Source organism: Poecilia reticulata, chromosome 11 (genome assembly GCF_904066995.2).
Source record: "Poecilia reticulata chromosome 11, P_reticulata-male-v2, whole genome shotgun sequence".
In the NCBI taxonomy this organism is placed as follows: domain Eukaryota; kingdom Metazoa; phylum Chordata; class Actinopteri; order Cyprinodontiformes; family Poeciliidae; genus Poecilia; species Poecilia reticulata.
Genome location: NC_088840.1, coordinates 3,594,968 through 3,612,559, shown reverse-complemented (window position 1 = coordinate 3,612,559; position 17,592 = coordinate 3,594,968). Strand labels below are relative to the sequence as shown.

Below are 17,592 nucleotides of genomic sequence, written 5' to 3'. Positions count from 1 at the left end.
TTTATTATATTATATGTATGTTCATAAACATTTGTTCATTCTGACCTAAGCATTAAGAGCATTGTGAAAGGTCCAGAGAGCCACTCCAGAGCCACAGGTTGCAGACTCCTGGTCCAGTTTCTAGTTCAGATATCTTAGTATTCTTGAAATAAAAACAAAGCTAACTTTCTAATAACTCTACAGCCAGATATGAGATTATTTTATGTCAATATTCTTAAATATAAAATAAAAGTTCTAGTTCCACTAGCTGTTTTCCCCACTTGTAACAACAATTGTTCATGTTATAAGTGAAAAAGAAAAGTGAATGTTGACTTAAAGCCAAATCCCATCTCTTGGTGAAAAGTGAAGTTAGTTTTGTGTTATTTCTAGTGTCCTAAAACATTTGCACTAGAAACTAGACGTGAAATACTTGGTCAAATTGTGTGTTTTTGCAATGAATACAGAGTTTGGAGAGAGTGCTGGGAGTTTTTCCCCCGATTGAGAACACTTCTACAGTTGTGGGAACAAGTGTGTCTGAATAACCAAATTTTTTTTTTTTTTTTTTTTTACTGTACCATATCACAGAAGAATTTTTTTTTTTTGAAGTTCTATGGAGCGCTCTCAAATTTCCTCCTGTGACAGAACGCCCGTCTGACGCATGAGAGGTAGGTGTGTTAAGTCGGTGCAGCCCCTTCTGTATGTCAGAACATTCATAAATCTGCGTCCAGCCAATGGGGAGGCGCGTGGTAATCCCAGCCGGGTGAGAAAAGAACCGGTCGCGAGTTCCGAGGATCTTTAATCTGCGGAGAGGAGACGGCGAGAGGAGACGGACACGAAGAGTGGCTGCTGCTTCTGGGAGATGTCCGCAGGCTTTTGAGTAAACTTTCCTAACACCGAACCGCGTTCTGGATCTTTCTGTGAAGGGAAGCGACGCTCGATCCGCTGTCGTTTTAACTCTCCCACCACCATCCCAGCGCGCGAGAGGAGTGCTCGTGCCCCGCAGCAGTGTCCATCGACCCGCGGTCGTCATGTCGTCCGGTGATACCCCGGAGCAGAGTCGGCGGCTCAGCGTCCTGTCCTGGGATCAGGTGCGCCGCTTGGACTCCATCCTCGGGGAGAGCGTTCCCATACACGGCCGCGGGAACTTCCCCACGCTGTCCGTGAAGCCCCGGCAGATCATCCAGGTGATTTTATGCTTCCCACCCCCCTTTTTTTCCCCCCCTTCATCTTCTTTTTTTTATGATAAAGTTGGAAAAAGAAAATGTACAGAGCCGGTCCGTGATTCAGTAGGGCAATGATTCAAAACTGCCCCCATTTACAATAAATATTTATTCAATAAAAAGGAATACATAAAGTGCTCATTTGGTCTGACTGTCAAATAAAGCACTGCAAAATTCAGACAGTCCAAACATAAATCAACTAGTCATTGCTAGTTCCAGCAAGAACAATTCAGACAGTGAAAATAAGAGTGAAATCATAACTATTAAACTAAAAGTATGTTCTGTGATTACCTGACTTCAGAGGATCAACAGTAAACATAACACTAGGGGTGTCATACTGCATATTTTGGTATAGAGCCAATACTTCTTGTTATTTAAGTTTGATATGTCATCAAACTCACTGTTAGGTGCGTTAGATGACCATTTTATAATTTTGTGAAGACCTATGACAGAATTTGGACCAAGTTTATGGGCATCTACAAAATTCTTCAAAGTGGAGGGAGTTGACTTTTCTGAGCTTTATGTCTTGTTATGTTATGGAACAGATGATGGCAGTCTAATCCATTTCAATGTTTTCTTTGAATCGAACCATTCTGAAGTACCTGGAGTGTTGCTGTGATTCTTTCATGCATGTTTGAGAAATCCATCAATCTCCCCATTTCAACCATTCCAGGGTGCCTTTGCTCTCACAAAACTCCGCCTATTTCCACAAAGCTCCTCCCCGGAGCTGCAGTCTCCAGCTGAGCTTCCGCCTCACAGAGCTAAACTTCCCCACTCGGCTCCTTCAGGCTAGTGGCAGCAAGAATGAGCAAACTCCTGGAGGAGCAGAGAGTCTGCTGAGCTCATCGTACAAAGTACAATGCTCCTAAGAATGGTTGGAAACGTCGTAATTGTTGTGATGACGTGCTGAAGGGGGCGTGTCAGAAAGGTTCTTAAAGAGACGGACGCCAATTTCAAGGTGTCAGTGACTCTATGATTAAAAGTCAGGCGCTCTTGACAATATATACAGCATTTTCTTAACAACTGAAGGTAACATAGTTGTTTGACTGTGCTGTAACAACTCTGTGTTCGGAAAATACACAACATCCTGCTTTAACAAGACAGAATAGAAAAAAAACTAAATGGCAAAAAATAGTTATTTTGAGCAAATAAAATAAAAAATCTTTTTGAGGTAGAGTTGGAAAAACTACAATACAAAATTAAAACATCATTTCAAGAGGGAATTTAAAACTAAACTATCAATCTGATACTGATACTGACTTTATGAAATGCCTCACTCTGCCCACCTCTGCATATCGCAACATTTGTGTAGCTTGATGTCTAGAATTGCAGTTCCTTGGCATTGTGATCACTCCTCTGTCAGGTTTGCTCACATCTCCGACGATGTTGTTCCTAGCTTAACATACCTAGTAGAATATTTTTATTCCACATAAATAATTCGAAACTGCGAAATGTGAAGTCCAGAGATCTACTTTCTGTCTGAGAGGTCAAGTGTTGTTGACCTGGAGGAGAGGTGGCCTCAGCAGCAGCTTAATTTGATTCTGCCTGGGGCCGGCCCTGATAATGCGTACCACTTTGACATAGTTGAACTTGCAAATTCAAGCTTCAGAATATGCAACACTTTTTATTTACCTCCTGCACACTCATTAATATTAAATTAGTCAGTCGCTCTATTGCGTAGAGTATTGTCTCCATCCATTCCATACATATTAATTCTTATTTGAAAGTGTTGTTTGGATGACACTTCTCTATTAATCGACTGTTCTTTTCTCTTCCACTGCAAAAGTACAAAATGGTGCAATGTGATTTTGGTCTAGTTTCTCATGCAAATATTTTAGTATGCATGAAATAAGAAAACTAAAGTGTAAGTAACTTTTCAGCAAGATATAGGAACTATTTTAAATCCATAATTCCTTAATATTGGAATTATGGATTTAAAATAATCCATAATTTGTTTTCAACTAGTACGATGAAAACGTACTAGAATATTTCATTTATAATGAGATGTTTTTCCAATGTTATATAAGTGAAATAATCTGCCAGTGGAACTAAAACTTTTTCATCAATATTAAGGGATTATTACCTTAAAACAAGCTCCTAAATCTTGCTGAAGTTAGTTGTGTCTTATTTCAGGTGTAGTAAGGTATTTACTCTGGAAACTAGACCCAAAATATTTGGTAAGCCTTTGTGTTTTTGGAGTGTAGGACACATTTAACAGCTCACACTAGTAACACAGACATGTGGGGATGAGCTAACACTGTGACTGCGGTTTTCCACTAGCTCACTTTTCCTGTAGTTCTTTTCAGATCATTTGATTTACTGGTTAAGGAAAAGCCTGAGCTGCCGTTATCAATGGATGTCCTTCAGGGGGTGCTTTAATCCACTGTATATTTCACTTTGCATAATTCATATTTTCAGATGTCATCCTGTCAGGGTTTGGGAGGTGGGAGGGGGGGCATACTCCTGTGCAAACACACATGTGCTTTAAAGCGCTCTACCATCAAGGCAGACCCCAGCCTCTGCTCCCAGCAGACCCCCTGCTAATGCGTTTCCTTCATTATACAGTCCTGTAGGCAACAGAGACCCCTAGCAGTTCTGTTTGCATGAACTGCTGCATTTTTTTGTTTATGGAGAGAGCAGCTTTTGGAAAATTCGCCCATCGCTTCCCTCACGTGTTCCACAGAGGCAATCTGTTGCTGCTGAAAAAGCCCAATGGGATTTTTGTTGCGTTTCTGGCGCAACTTTTTTTTTTTTGTCTTTGGAAGGTGTGTGAGTTGTTTTTTTTTTTTTTTGTTGTTTTTTATTTTTTTGAGAAAGGCAGAATAAAACACATAATGATGTGTTTTAAAGGTTGCCAGGTCACAGAAGAAATGTTCCAGATAAAACAATCTGAAAATTTGGTTTAATGCAGCTTGAAACGGTCTTTGGTGTAGATTAAAGTTTATTCGTTTTGATTACAACAACAGTCAGATATTTGATTAATTAAAACTTCTTTTTAAACATGTTCTGCTGTTATACAGACATCAAAGTTCAGGAAGCTGATTTGTGATTTGGAGCTTTAGATGTTCTTCCACACACATCAGCTTTGTTGCTTTACAGGTGTTGAGTTCTCCTTAAAGGGACAGCTTAAAATTTTTTGAAGCAAGGTTTTAATAAAAGATTAGAAGCAGTAAATTTCTCACCTGCCTTTAATTAGTGGAAATTCAGATTAGCTGGTGGACAACGTCATAGGAGTTTATGGGAGTTTAATGAGCCTTTAAACTGTCATTGCATAAGCATTGGGTGTCTTATTTATTCGCAAACCAATAATTATTTACACAATAAATGGAGGGTGGACGCAGTGCACCACAAATGATATTCCTATGTGGAACACACACTGAACACAGAATGCCTAAAACTTTTCCAATCAACAATTCACCTTTTTTCTTTCTTTCTTTCTTTCTTTTTTTCTTTCTACTAAATGAAGACATTAAGAGGATTATCTGCTACTCATCAAATGCACATTGCAAATCTTGTGTTCTTGATATCTGTCAGTAAAAAAACAACCAATGGAGAAATATGTGTTGTTTTTAGACAAGTGTTGGCTGGATATGATGTCAAGTTACAAACCAAGAATAATTTGGGCTTTGATCAATTTAAGCCATGTAAACATGGTTCGGTTTAATCAGCAGCAGATGGAATTAAATTTGAAATCCCTTGTAAACTGTATGAATCACTGTGGACCAAGTGATTGATGGTATTAAACAGTGCAGCACATTGTTCTGACACGGCAGCCAACAGCATATGGCCACAGGTTTCCAACAACGTCCATCCCTCCAATCAGAAGCCTTCACAGTCTGGCGTTGCAACATTTCCGACCGTTTTTGCCTTTTGTTAAAATACGCCAATCGGATTAGCTTGTGTTTATATCTCGGTGAGGAACTCCGTTTGTTCCTAGCGACTTGCTGCTGACTTTCTGAGACGTCAGCAGTTGTTTTCAGGACAAAAAGAGAAAATAAATAAAAATCCCTCCCCGCATTTGCCTCCGGTGTGGAAATTTCATTCGGGAACGATTACGAAGATGCACTGCGCCTTTTTTATAGCGGGAGCAGGTGCTCACTATTCCAAACGGATTGCCCCGGATTGATAAAAACGGAAAGAACACAAAGTTCGGAACGGCACAAAACCATCAGAAAATTCAACAAAGCCACATGTGTGCACAACTTCAAAGTGGAAAAGATTCATTGAAAGTTCTGATCCCCGGTTTCATGGACACCCTCATATTTCTAAATTAAAAACACAGTCTCAAATCTTAAAGTAATCCCCCCAAAAATCTGTTCTTTTTAGATTTTGGCCTGGTGTTGCCCAACCCGTCTCCGCGGTTTCAAAGAGTCGATACTTAATCGAATCGGAAAAAAGGGGAAAGTATGAAAAGCCATTTCACGGTTCAGACTCCAGAGATGATTAAACATCTTGGCCGACTCTTTTCAGCAGCTTTTAGGCTTCTGTTGTTTAATCTTTCATACATGGATTTTATTTACAGGGCTGGTAAAAGGCTTTACTGTTTCTCCTGTTTTTAATTCTGTCTGCAACTGCTGGAGAAACTCAGCTTTTTGGAAATATTTCAGCTTTCAAAAGTGACAGAAACTGAAGTTCCCAAGATAAGAGTGACCTGTCTGTCAAAGCACTGAACCTCAGGCTAGAGTGTTTACATTTCTTTTTTACTAAATGTGTATGTATAAATCTAAATTATTGAATGCTAAAGATTTCACTCTGTATTTTTAGCCATGGCTATCATATTGTGAGAGTTTCAAACTGGCCCATTTCAATTTCTAGGCAAAGTAAGACATCCTAACACCACAACTATGCATTTTAAGTAAGTAGAAAATAAAATGGAATGCATTTTGCCCCAAGTGGTGATCTATTTGTTTCCTGGAAACATCAAATCCATTTCAATGGTGATGAGAGACATGTTGGCATAGGAAAAAAAATTCCCATTGTGAATGTCTATTCCCATTCACAATGGGAATGGTACAAAAAGTACAGTGGATAAATCTATTTTATCGATTAATCAAACTTTCTGTCTATGAAGATTACATTTTTTGAAAACCTGCACCCTTTTCTTCAGTTGGACCTTGAATTCAGGTCAACTCCTAAAAGGGATGATTAAAATAAAAAGAAGTTTTTGAAAACAGTTTGTAATTTTTTTAGTAAAAAAAGATTAGACTCGGATTTGGTATGAAAAATTTTTTGAGATTTTATTTGGAAACTAGCCCTACTGCTAGAGTCAGTGCAACCCACATTTTGCACAAATGATTCAAAAACAACAACATTTAATCCTATTCAATGTTATCCAGACGCTTCACTCACCTGAGGATGCTGGGTGCTTGAAACTTGTTGTCGCTTCCTGTCTGGTTAATTTGGCTAGTCGTTATGTCACCACATGGTGGCCTTTATTCAGCATCGTAGCTTCAGTCCCATACCTATTTTTTTTAACACCAGTTCATTTACATTGACACCAAAAATGAATAAAATAAAAGACGTAACTAAACTCAACACCATTAAATTCATTACCCAGCATGAACCCAGCCGTTCATGCTGGGTTTTCCCAGCATGAACTGCTTTTTAAGGTCACAGCATCTCAACGGGTTTCAGGTCAGGACTTTGACAAGGCCACTCCAAAGTCTTCATTTTGTTGTTCTCCAGCCGTCCAGAGGCGGAATTGTTGCCGTGTTTCTGAAACTTTTTGGAATCTCGACATGATGTCTGGCTTTTGAGGATCTTCTGGTGTTCTTCACTTTAACATGCAGGTGCCATTTAAGTGATAGCTTGATGAAAACAGGCGTGGCAGTAGTCAAGTCTGGGCCTGATAAACCAAAGTTAAGTTATGTGGAAGGAGGAAATCACTTTTTCCACACAGGGACATGTAGGTTTTGATTTTTTCTCATTTTAAAACTGCATCTTTGTGTTTACTTGTTGTGTCTTTGACTAATATTTAAATTGCTTTGATGTTCTGAAACACAGAAGCAAGTGAAACACGCAAAAAAAACAAGAAGGGGGCAAACACTTTTTCAAACCACTGTAGATCAGATCATGCTGTATTCTGGTGACAGCAGATTTCATATTTGTGTATAAAAACATGGTTTATGTGTCATATAAACTGCCTCCACTTCCCACTGAGATGAGCATGTGTGAAAAATGTTTGAGTCTAGTCTTTAGTCTCCTAAGGGGAATAAATCAGCTCAGCTCATTCTCTCTACCTTGTTGACCTCTGCTGCAGGGGTCTGCCATAGTTCACTGTGAAATGAACTTTGCTGTCAGACTTTGCTGTCTTGCCTTTTAAATAAGTGCTCTCTGGCTTTGAACCTGTTGAGCCCCCCCTGCTGCTCCAAAATGATGGCACAAGTTTACTTTTTCTAGCAATTGTGAAAATGATCTTTGCAGGTCCAGCTAAAGCACATACAGTAAATACATGATGACTCAACAAATACTTGTGGTAGATAGCAGAACTTGTAGTAATGGGAAGGAGTATTTTATGGGACACAGCAACATGACTTGAGAAAATGTCACAATGGAACTAAATCAAATTTATTTCTCACCATTTAAATTAGTGAATAAGTTGGAAATACAAATATTAAGTCAAACATGTAAGGCCACAATTTCTTCCACCTTAAAGGGGCAGTGTTACGTTTTCCAGGCACATAGTGGTATTTTGTAGCATAATCAAGTAACTGTTACCTTCAGTTGTATAAAATAATTTTATACATCAAAAATGACTTGAAAGTCTTTTTACTTTGTAATTTAATGCCTTGAAATTGGGGCTCTGTCTCTTTAAAAATTCATCTTTCTGAAAATCCACTTTCAGGAAGTCTTCACAACATGGCTCCTCTATTATCCCTTTAACAACATTTTTACCAACGTTGCTCTGAGAAGTAGCTCCTACAATGAGCTCAGCTTATGCTCAGTTACACTGGGTGTTTGCTAATTGCTGCTGGCTAGTCTGAAGGAGCTGAGTGGAGGAGTTGCAAAGGGAAAGGGGAGCTGCTGCGTGAAGCAGAAACTTGACAATTTATCAACTGCAGCTTGGAGGAAGAGCTTTGTTCTTGAAGGCGGAGCTAGGTCCACCCAAGTGTTTTGCTCAGCTGTGTGGTTGCCACGGGAGAGTAAAAGATTTCTCAAACATGCATGAAAGAGTCAAAGCAACACTCCGTGTTTGTTTTTAATGAGGGAATAACATCTTAACATTATGTAAAACACAAAAACGTTGATTTTTACATGATATTGCCCCTTTAAGCTTGTCATGTCACATGAGGCATCCACATGAGGCAGATGGAAGAGGTTTAGTCATCAACTTACCATACCATAGTGGATGACTGCATTAGTAGCTGACCCCCTTACCCTCCTCCTCCACCCTTCACCACCCTCAACCCACTTTCCTTCAGCAGCAGATTCGTCCGCGGCCCACATTTGAATACCATCTGTTTGCGGTCAGGCTGGGAGTGAGTGCTGGGAGCAGTGGAGGAAAAACTTCTACTGTTAATGACACCTCTGCACTTTCAGACTTATTTAACATCAGCAGTCATCAAACCACAGCCGGAACCCACGACGGCGGCTCATGTTGCTCCCTCCGGCGGGTTGCTCTGCAGCCTCCGTGTTGCGTCACACGACACAATGGCAAACGCAGACGCTCGACCAAAGGGCTTTGTAGCTGGAGGGGAAGGCGGTGGGGAGACTCTGGAACTGCTCTGTCATGGACAGTAGTGCCTGGATATGAATCAGACCGTGAGGAATGGATTACTGACCATTCTAATGCTGCACAACAGGCCCGTGAGGTAAGCAAAGACCAGATGCTATGGTCGTCAGCGTCCGACTTGCCGGGCTGTGGACCAACCAGCCACTCTGCTTTTTGTTGAGGCTGAGGAAAATGAAGACGCCACGTGCTCCCAGAGGAGGGCGCTAGGGGAAATATAGCCTTCATATCCACAGTTTATTTTCTCTGTGATGATGGAACATGGTGCCTTGTAAAAGCATTTAAATACTTAAACATTTCTTTCATCTTTTAGGCAAAAACTTAGCACAAACAATAGATTGCTAAGAAAATGAATTTTAAAAAATAATTTAGTAATGCCATCAAATAATAATAAAGTGATCAAATTATGAAAATAAAGTCATAATATCATATGAATAAGATGGTACGGGAGTAAATTTGTGCTACTACGAGGATAAAAAGTCAAATATTACAACTTTATTCTCACATTATTTTGATTTCATTCTCATAGGACTTTATTCTTGTAGTACTATGGCATTATTCTAATAATATTATGAGTTATGAGAAATAAATAAGACTTTATTTCTCATTACCAGGTGTTGGTAACAACCCGACTAATCCATACATGAAAAGAAACCACAACTAACAAGTTGAGAAATTAAGTTATGTGTAGTAACTTAATGCCTGGTGAAAATGTTATGTCAATGTCACCTCTAGAAATATGTTAACTGTTTGACCCACTGCATAGCTAAATATCATCAGCATAACAGTGAACATTTATATATTACTACATATGTTTTTTCCACATATATATAGTAAGAAGACTTGGCCCAATTTAAATTATAATCTAATTTAGTGGCATCAGATTTAGTATGCTGGCTGTACTAAAATGGCAGTTGGTGGTTCACTAGACATGTTTTTGAGATTAATTTGAAATGGTAATTAAACACATGTTGGTACCGCAAGGATGGAGGCAAACTGAGCAAATTAAATCAACCCCCCGGTTGTGCCGAGTTGTTTTCACAACATTAACTTTATACAGTCCACTCAAAACTCTGCTGCGCCTGGAATCTCCCTAAATTTGTCTCTTGGATATAATTTAGTCAAATAAAGCCAGAGTGATCCGAGACATTCTGTGAGCCCTCAACGCGATGGAACAAATACTTCATTGACCCAAAATAAAGCAAAACAAAAACTCTCAACTGCTACCAGCACACAGGTGGAACGACCACCCATGCGAAGACATTTCTGGGAAGGTTTCTGACCAGAGGAAAAACCATCATCATCGTCATCATCCCCTTCTGCTTGCCAGGCTACTGTGTGACTGACTGCTGTGGAGGGAATTGAAGGTCAGGGTGCTGCTCGATCTCAGCTGCCATTCGCTTGGCAAGATCGTCTGACTCACTGCCCAGAGCTTTTCGTGGGTGTCCAGGGAGCTGGGGGCTGGTAAATAGTTGTGTAATTTCAAACTTCCATAATAAAAACACATCCAGACCACAACTTTTAATGAAATAGCTGAGGAAACTATTGAGACAGCAGGACTGGAGTGGAGAGACTGTTATTTGTTGCCAAGGCGTTGTCAACACCAGACAGTCTGGTGTGTTTGCGGCTCTGTTTTACAAGGCTTCTTTGCTCCGGCATTGGCGGAAGTGTTTCCCCTTGCTGCGCATACCAGGTGTTGGAGCGTCATGGGGGAAATGCACTAGTCTGTTTCATGACTTGTTATGGATGTCATGCCAGGGGGAGAGTCGGGGTCCGGGGGTCTGCTCCTCACAGGACAGACAGACTGATTGGGACGTGCTGTTAACTCAGACTAACTTTTAAAACTGAGGTCAGATATTTTGTGAAACCATGAGTAATTTCTTCCCACAAAGTATCCAATATATTTTTTTTAATTAATTGGATTGTTTTTTTTGTTGTTTTTTTTTACATTTTCAAGCATAACTAGCACTGTATAAACAACTTACCATCCTTCAGATGTTAAGTTTCTGTCTAAGACAAAAGAAAAAAAAACACATCAAATGTGGCGATGATCTTTTTTTCTTGACATTACAAGAAATAAACTGGTGTCTGGTATCAGCTGGATGAATGGAAAGCCCCTGAATTTTTATGCATTTATTCACCTTCTTATGCAACAAAGTGGAGTGCCTCTTGGTTCTTTTTTAGGGTGAGACTGTTTTAAAATCAAATCTGGCAACAAACTATGACAATCAGCATGTCTGTCCATTGTCCATCACAGATCCATCTAAACAGGATGTAGAACAAGAACATCGGAATGTAATCCATTCAGTAAATGTGGCCAAATGATATCCAAGAGGAGCACGGTGATGGCTGCTGAGGGGTTTGAAAGGCTTCAACATCCGCAATGTTGCCTTCAACTACGCAGATACTGAAGACGGCTAGAGATGCCTTTGGGATCCCACAGGCAATCAGAAACCTTGATGAGGCTTTAAGGAATTGCCTAAGACCCTATGAAATACCTATGAAGAGGAAAGCAGGTCCCGGGAAGACGGCCAGATGGTTAAAAAAAATCCTTCGCCCTCCCACTCCTCAGATGAACTGCAGGAATATGAATACAACCAAAGGAAAAAGTAAAAGCCACTGACATTAAGACGAGAAAACTTCTCACAATGCCTGCAAGTTATTCATCTAAAGTCCAGTACCCTTAAATTGTTCACTTATGGTTGCGTTTCACTAGAACCTAGTAGTGTAGCTCGACTCGGTTCAGCTCTACTCAACAGAGTTTGAGTAGTTTTCCATTACAATTGTGTAACAGCTGTTGTGGGCGGGGTCGTCTTAGAGTTGGGCAGCCCCAGAGTCTGGAAAGTAGCATGACAAGATCTGTACAACACAACCCAACAATGAAGGGAGCTATGTTGAACATCCTGCTCAGTCTGTGGTTTTTTGAGAATTACTGGCTGTTGTGAGTTTTTACAAATGGCGGGTTGGACTATTGTAAGGGTGTCGCTCCCATGATGCAACCAGTGACTGCACGACCTAGACAATCGGTGACCAATAATCTTCTGACTTCTTGTTTTCATCCCAAACAAGCAGGCATGGAGTCCAAGCAAAGTAGGTTCCAAAACCGGAGCCTACGTTTGTATGTGGACCAGAGTTCAATTAGACCGTCCAACTGAACTGGACTTCTTAGGCAAACTAACCAGAGTTCGATTAAAGTGGACTAAACAAGGCTGGTGAGAATGCACCTTTAGTTGACAATTGAATTTGGTAAATATGAGCCTCAGTATATAACTACATAAAACATAGCCTGTTTTATATTGAATTTATGACCAGTTACATGGTCACAGTGAATGTCAGCAGCTGAGTGGCTAATATCATGTTGGAATAAAGTACCTGTTCTTTTGTGTAAAGTTGCTACAGTATTTCTTTACCATCTTTCTATTTCGTAATTAGGTCACTTTGATTTAAAGTACTGGCCTCTGAAGAATGATGAAGCTTTTTTAGTGTCTTCTCTAACTCAGAATTTCTGACTTAACAAGCGATTAAATCAAGCCAACTTCTAAACCAAGTGTTGGGATTTAAGAAATACCCAGCACTTTTTATTTGCACTTTGACATCTGTTTGTGCTGAAATCCATAACTACAAGACAGCAATGATGGATCCCTACGGCTCAGTGAAAGTTTTTAAATGGCCAGCTGTGTTTTGAGTTCTTGAGCTTCAGTGGTTTAGTCAAACTGACGGGAAACATGAATGTGTCTGCACCGTTCAGAAATGTTCCTAACTCTCCCAGCAGAGAAGCGTGGGCTCCAGTCTTCAAATAAACCATCTTCTCAGTGAGGGTTTGTGTCTGCTGTTGCTTTCCTGTGCAGCCGATCAGATCAGTCTGCTAAACCAGGTTTTTGCTTTCATAGAGATCTGCTATGCAGTATGTGGGACAGTGTCCCCCGCAGGCAGCAGATGGCTATCTCTGGAGTCATTAATTTGGGTGATGTATCACATTTTTCTAGGCAGCCATCTTACTGTTGGTGCTCTGGAGCAGCTTGCTGAAAAAGGAATCCGATTTATGGACTTAGTACCACTTGATTTGACAGGAATCCTACAAAAAATAAAGCAAAAGTTTTCACATTTCTTGACCTTTTTTTTTACATTTCGTTAAGTTGCAAAATATAACTTCACAAAATGTCAAGTTACTTGTTACATTTATTTTATATATGGATAGATAAAGTAACAATATTTTACTTACTTGAATACTGTAAATATATTGTAGACAGATAAAATTTATGTATTTTATTTTATGGATAGATCTGATCAACCAGAGGAACACAAAGTAGAGCATAAGTTTGGGGCAGAATGAAATTGTTATCTTACCAAATATGTGAAAATATGTGGAAAGGTGTGTTTTATTTTAGCATGAAATAAAAAGTTTAACTATTTACCCCCAGAATACATGTAATTAGTAAATAGTCTGTGTTTGTATCATTTAACTGCAATAAAAATACAACTGTTTTGATAAGATTTTAGGCATCAAATGACTATCACTGTTTAGGTGTCATTGTTAGACTAACACAATAAAAAAGGAGAATGCATCTCCAACTTAATATTTATTTATTTTTTACAAGTAAGTTTTGTCAAATTAACTTCATTTATGTTTCTTTAACTTGACAACATAAATTCTCTTGGATAAACCTAATTTGATGACTTGTGACCAATTAACAAGCAATATATTAAAGTTGGATCATCTGTTTTGTTTTTTTAGTGTAGAAAAATCTGTGTTAGCCATGCACCCTATAAATCTTACCCTTATGGGAGAATTAAAAAAGTAGTTGAAGGCTCTTATTGGACAAAACCCAATAGAAGTCCTATTTACCACAAGCAAGATGTGTATTTAGTCAAATAAGAACAAAATGAAACAGTTTGGCCTTTCTGTGAAACAACATTTTTAGTGAAACATTAGAGGTATGCGATTCTGCATATTTTGTTATGAATCTGATGAGTAAATAACAGGAGCTGATGCTGATACTGATCATTATGATTATTTAAGTATCATCAAACTTCTGACCTTTTTTCATTTCTCTGGTTTCCCTTTTGAATTATTTTTGTTAAAAACCTTGGACAGAATTGAACTAAAGTTCATGTGTATAAATACACTAATAGCATGTTCTGATAAACAGAAACAATAGAATCACAATGCAATCCTTTTTGGATGTATAAACCCTGAAGACTTACCTTGACTTGTACCTTCTTATAATCACATCTCTCAATTTTCTGTCTCCTCCTCTGTGTGTTTCAGGTGGTCAGAGCTCGTCTGGAGGAGAAGGGCGTGGCTGTGCGTGACGTGAAGCTGAACGGCTCTGCAGCCAGCCACGTGCTTCACCAGGACAACGGCCTCGGCTACAAAGACCTGGACCTAATATTTGGCCTCCGTCTTTCTGATGATAAGACATTTCGCCTGGTGAAGGACGTGGTGCTGGACTGCCTGGTGGACTTCCTGCCTGAAGGCGTGTGCAGGGAGAGAATCACAGCCCTGGCCCTGAAGGAGGCGTACGTGCAAAAACTCGTGAAAGTTTGCAACGACACAGATCGCTGGAGCCTCATCTCGCTGTCCAACAACACTGGCAAGAATGTGGAGCTAAAGTTCGTCGACTCCCTGAGGAGGCAGTTCGAGTTCAGCGTGGACTCCTTCCAGATCTCGCTGGACTCGTTGCTGCTGTTCGACCGTTGCTCGGAGACGGCAATGTCCGAGACCTTCCACCCTAGCGTGCAGGGTGAGAGCATGTACGGAGACTTTGAGGAAGCCCTGGAACACCTCCGCTCCAGAACTATCGCCACCCGAAGCCCCGAAGAGATCCGGGGCGGCGGCCTGCTCAAGTACTGCCACCTGCTGGTGCGCAGCTTCCGTCCGTCTTCGGAGAGTCACATGAAACAGATGCAGCGCTACATGTGCTCGCGCTTCTTCATCGACTTTCCCGACATATGCGAGCAGCAGCGGAAGCTGGAGGCGTATCTCCAGAACCACTTTGTGGGAATCGAGCACAAGCGCTACGAGTACCTGCTGACGCTGAGGCAGGTGGTAGACGAAAGCACTGTGTGTCTGATGGGCCACGAGCGGCGCCAGACGCTGGCTCTAATATCCGCCCTGGCGCTGCGTGTCATGGCCGAACACAACGCCATCCCCGCCCTGTCCAACATTACCTGCTACTACCAGCCTGCTCCCTACGTCAGAGACGTCAACTTCAGCAACTACTACGTGGCACAGGTTCAGTCCATGTCCGTGCGCAGTAACTCTTACCAGACATGGCTGCCTTGCAGCTGAGGACCATCATTAGGAATATGTGGACATCTTTTAGTTTGACCTGTAAGTTGTTATAAGGTGAGCATGTTTTGTTGTTTTGTTTTCTCCGCTGCCTCCACAACAGGTGTCGGTGCTGCATTCTGTCTCTGGCTGTGCTGGATCAACTGGGATTCTGGATGGTACGGGTCACACAGCGCACAGGCCCAGTGGATGTAAAATATCACCAACTAGTACTAAACTAATGAGTGAGGCTGAGGCTCGGGCCAGCCTGAGGTTCTTACAGTATAACATGTGGCGCAATATTAAGCTATTTATACAGAAATAAAACAAACAATCTGAAGTGATTAAATTAAAGTGATAAATTGCTTAGACTACCAGATAATATATTATCTGGAAATAAATCCTTTATCTTTCTGCTATTCTGATATTGTGTTAAACTGATATTCGCTGGTCAGGCCCATCCATCCATACCACCATACATCCATCTGTTTGCCATTGCAGGGTGGTGAGGGATCTGGTGTCTGTCTCCAGTGACCTTTGAGTGACAGACTGGGTACACCCAACACAGAACGCCTGTCCATTTCAGGACTAGTCATGTAATACCATCGTCTTAATAAGAGTGATGGGTTGTGCTTCTTTGTTTTCTTTACATTTGTGACAAAACACAGTCAGATTTGCCTGTAGGTTTGTAGGCCTGTAGGTCCTGTAGGCTCCTGTAGGATCCTACGGGATCTACAGGCTGAGTGTGCCCAACTTGAGCAAGTAGAAGCCATGGCTATACTAGCAAAAACAACTCGGGGAAAACAATCGGAGTCGCTCCGCCCAATACTCCGGTCCGTCATTTCCGATGTCCGTCATAGTGCCTTAACATGATTAGGTAGCGTAGCTGCAAAGGGCCAACAGAGGCAGCTGAAATGAGTTTTCAGATTTGTCGTCCAGGGGGAGCTCTGGTGTCTGGTGGGCCTTTAATTCTCGTGGTTCATCTCTACCTGAACCACTTCAGGTAGAGCTGAGGTGGTTCAGACATCTGATATTTCCTCTTTTACTGTTCCGTATTTCTTATTCAACGACCTTGAGTGACTTGAAAGGCACCTTCAAATAAAATGCATTATTAGTATGATAAGTATTCCCCCAGTGCACCTTTCTTTGGAGGTTTTGAAGGTATGACCCATCGTAAGGACGGCTCAGGAAGGCCCAGAACTCACTGGAATATCCCGATCTGTTTTGGGAACGCCTTGGGAACCTTCAGAATGAGCTGGAGGAAATCGGAGAGGGATGTCTGGCTGACCCTTCCTGGACATTTTGTGCTTTAGACTCGAACTCAGGTGAACCAAAGACAGTGGATGTACGGATGGAACATGAAAGCTCATTAAGCTTTGTAGCAATGATTCCACCTCATGTCATTTACGTAGCATTCCTCCTGAACACGTCACTTATTTGTTATTCTCATTCTGCCAGAAAACAGAAGTAGAAGTAATTGTTTGGGTCCATCTAGTCAACATACTGGTCGGGGTCCAGAGCCCTGGGTGAGCCAGAATGCAGTCCGCCCTGTGCTGGAGGAGGGAACGTGACACTGTGGAGTCTACAGACATTTAGTACCTCTACAGCAATTTGGCTTTGGCTAAAAATTCACATCTCAAGACCCGGTTTGGACAAAAATCCTGCATTTGTTTTCCTGTTTAATGCCAAATTGTTTTGTACATCCAAAAACCTAAGTTATTTTGATTAAACTGCTGTATAAAAAGACGAGGGTGTGGGTAAAATGAAACCTATAATCAATGTGTTTTTGCTCTGTTGACAGCCTTTAACCCTCGTGGAAGTGCCGGGGGAAAATACAAAGGCTTCATATGTGAGAGGAACGTTGCTACATCGGTTTGTTTTTTGATTAGAGGCTTGGCGGAAATGTAAATAGTTGGAAGTGAGTCTGAAAGCAGTTTTGTGCGTGTTGTTCTGTCTGGTTTCAGCTGACCTGACTGGGAGGAGAGAGGAGTCTAAAGAAGTACTCTCTTGTGTAGCACCAGAAATAAAGACTGTAAATGGTTCCAAGTGCCTAAATATTATCTTCTTTTAATTAGTTGCTATGTAAGATTTATGTTTTAACCTTTTGTTTCAGGGTTTTGTTTCCTTTGAGTTTTTTCATTAAAACACGTCAACAGCTGGAAGACAAGTGTGTTTTTGTCTTTCTTTTCACCCACCCTCACACCAACAGAACCAAAAATAAATGAAGTCATGTTAATCTGTAAAAGTAATTTCATTGCACCGGTGCAATATTTCACAAAAATAAAAAATAAAAAAATACAACCAAATGTGAGCGTATTTGTAAACCGAGAGGGAAAATAAAGTCAAAAGTACACTGTGTCCGATCATCTCTTCCCTATGAGACATCACTCAGT

The 17,592-nt window shown here is 40.7% G+C and overlaps 1 protein-coding gene across 2 annotated transcripts; it reads left to right on the top strand.

Moving 5' to 3' along the window:
- The first annotated feature begins 534 nt into the window (after positions 1-534).
- Positions 535-17,241, top strand: LOC103472132 (terminal nucleotidyltransferase 5A-like). 2 transcript variants are annotated; one of them, XM_081612674.1, is made up of 3 exons: positions 535-1,163; positions 14,198-15,262; positions 17,001-17,241. In XM_081612674.1, the coding sequence occupies exons 1-2, from the start codon at positions 1,008-1,010 to the stop codon at positions 15,218-15,220; spliced, it is 1,179 nt and encodes a 392-aa protein (XP_081468800.1). In that variant the 5' UTR covers positions 535-1,007; the 3' UTR covers positions 15,221-15,262; positions 17,001-17,241. The 2 variants fall into 2 exon arrangements, 1 of the variants encoding a protein (XP_081468800.1); XR_014089816.1 differs by having other exon boundaries at positions 536-1,163; positions 14,198-15,277.
- Positions 17,242-17,592: the final 351 nt, after the last annotated feature.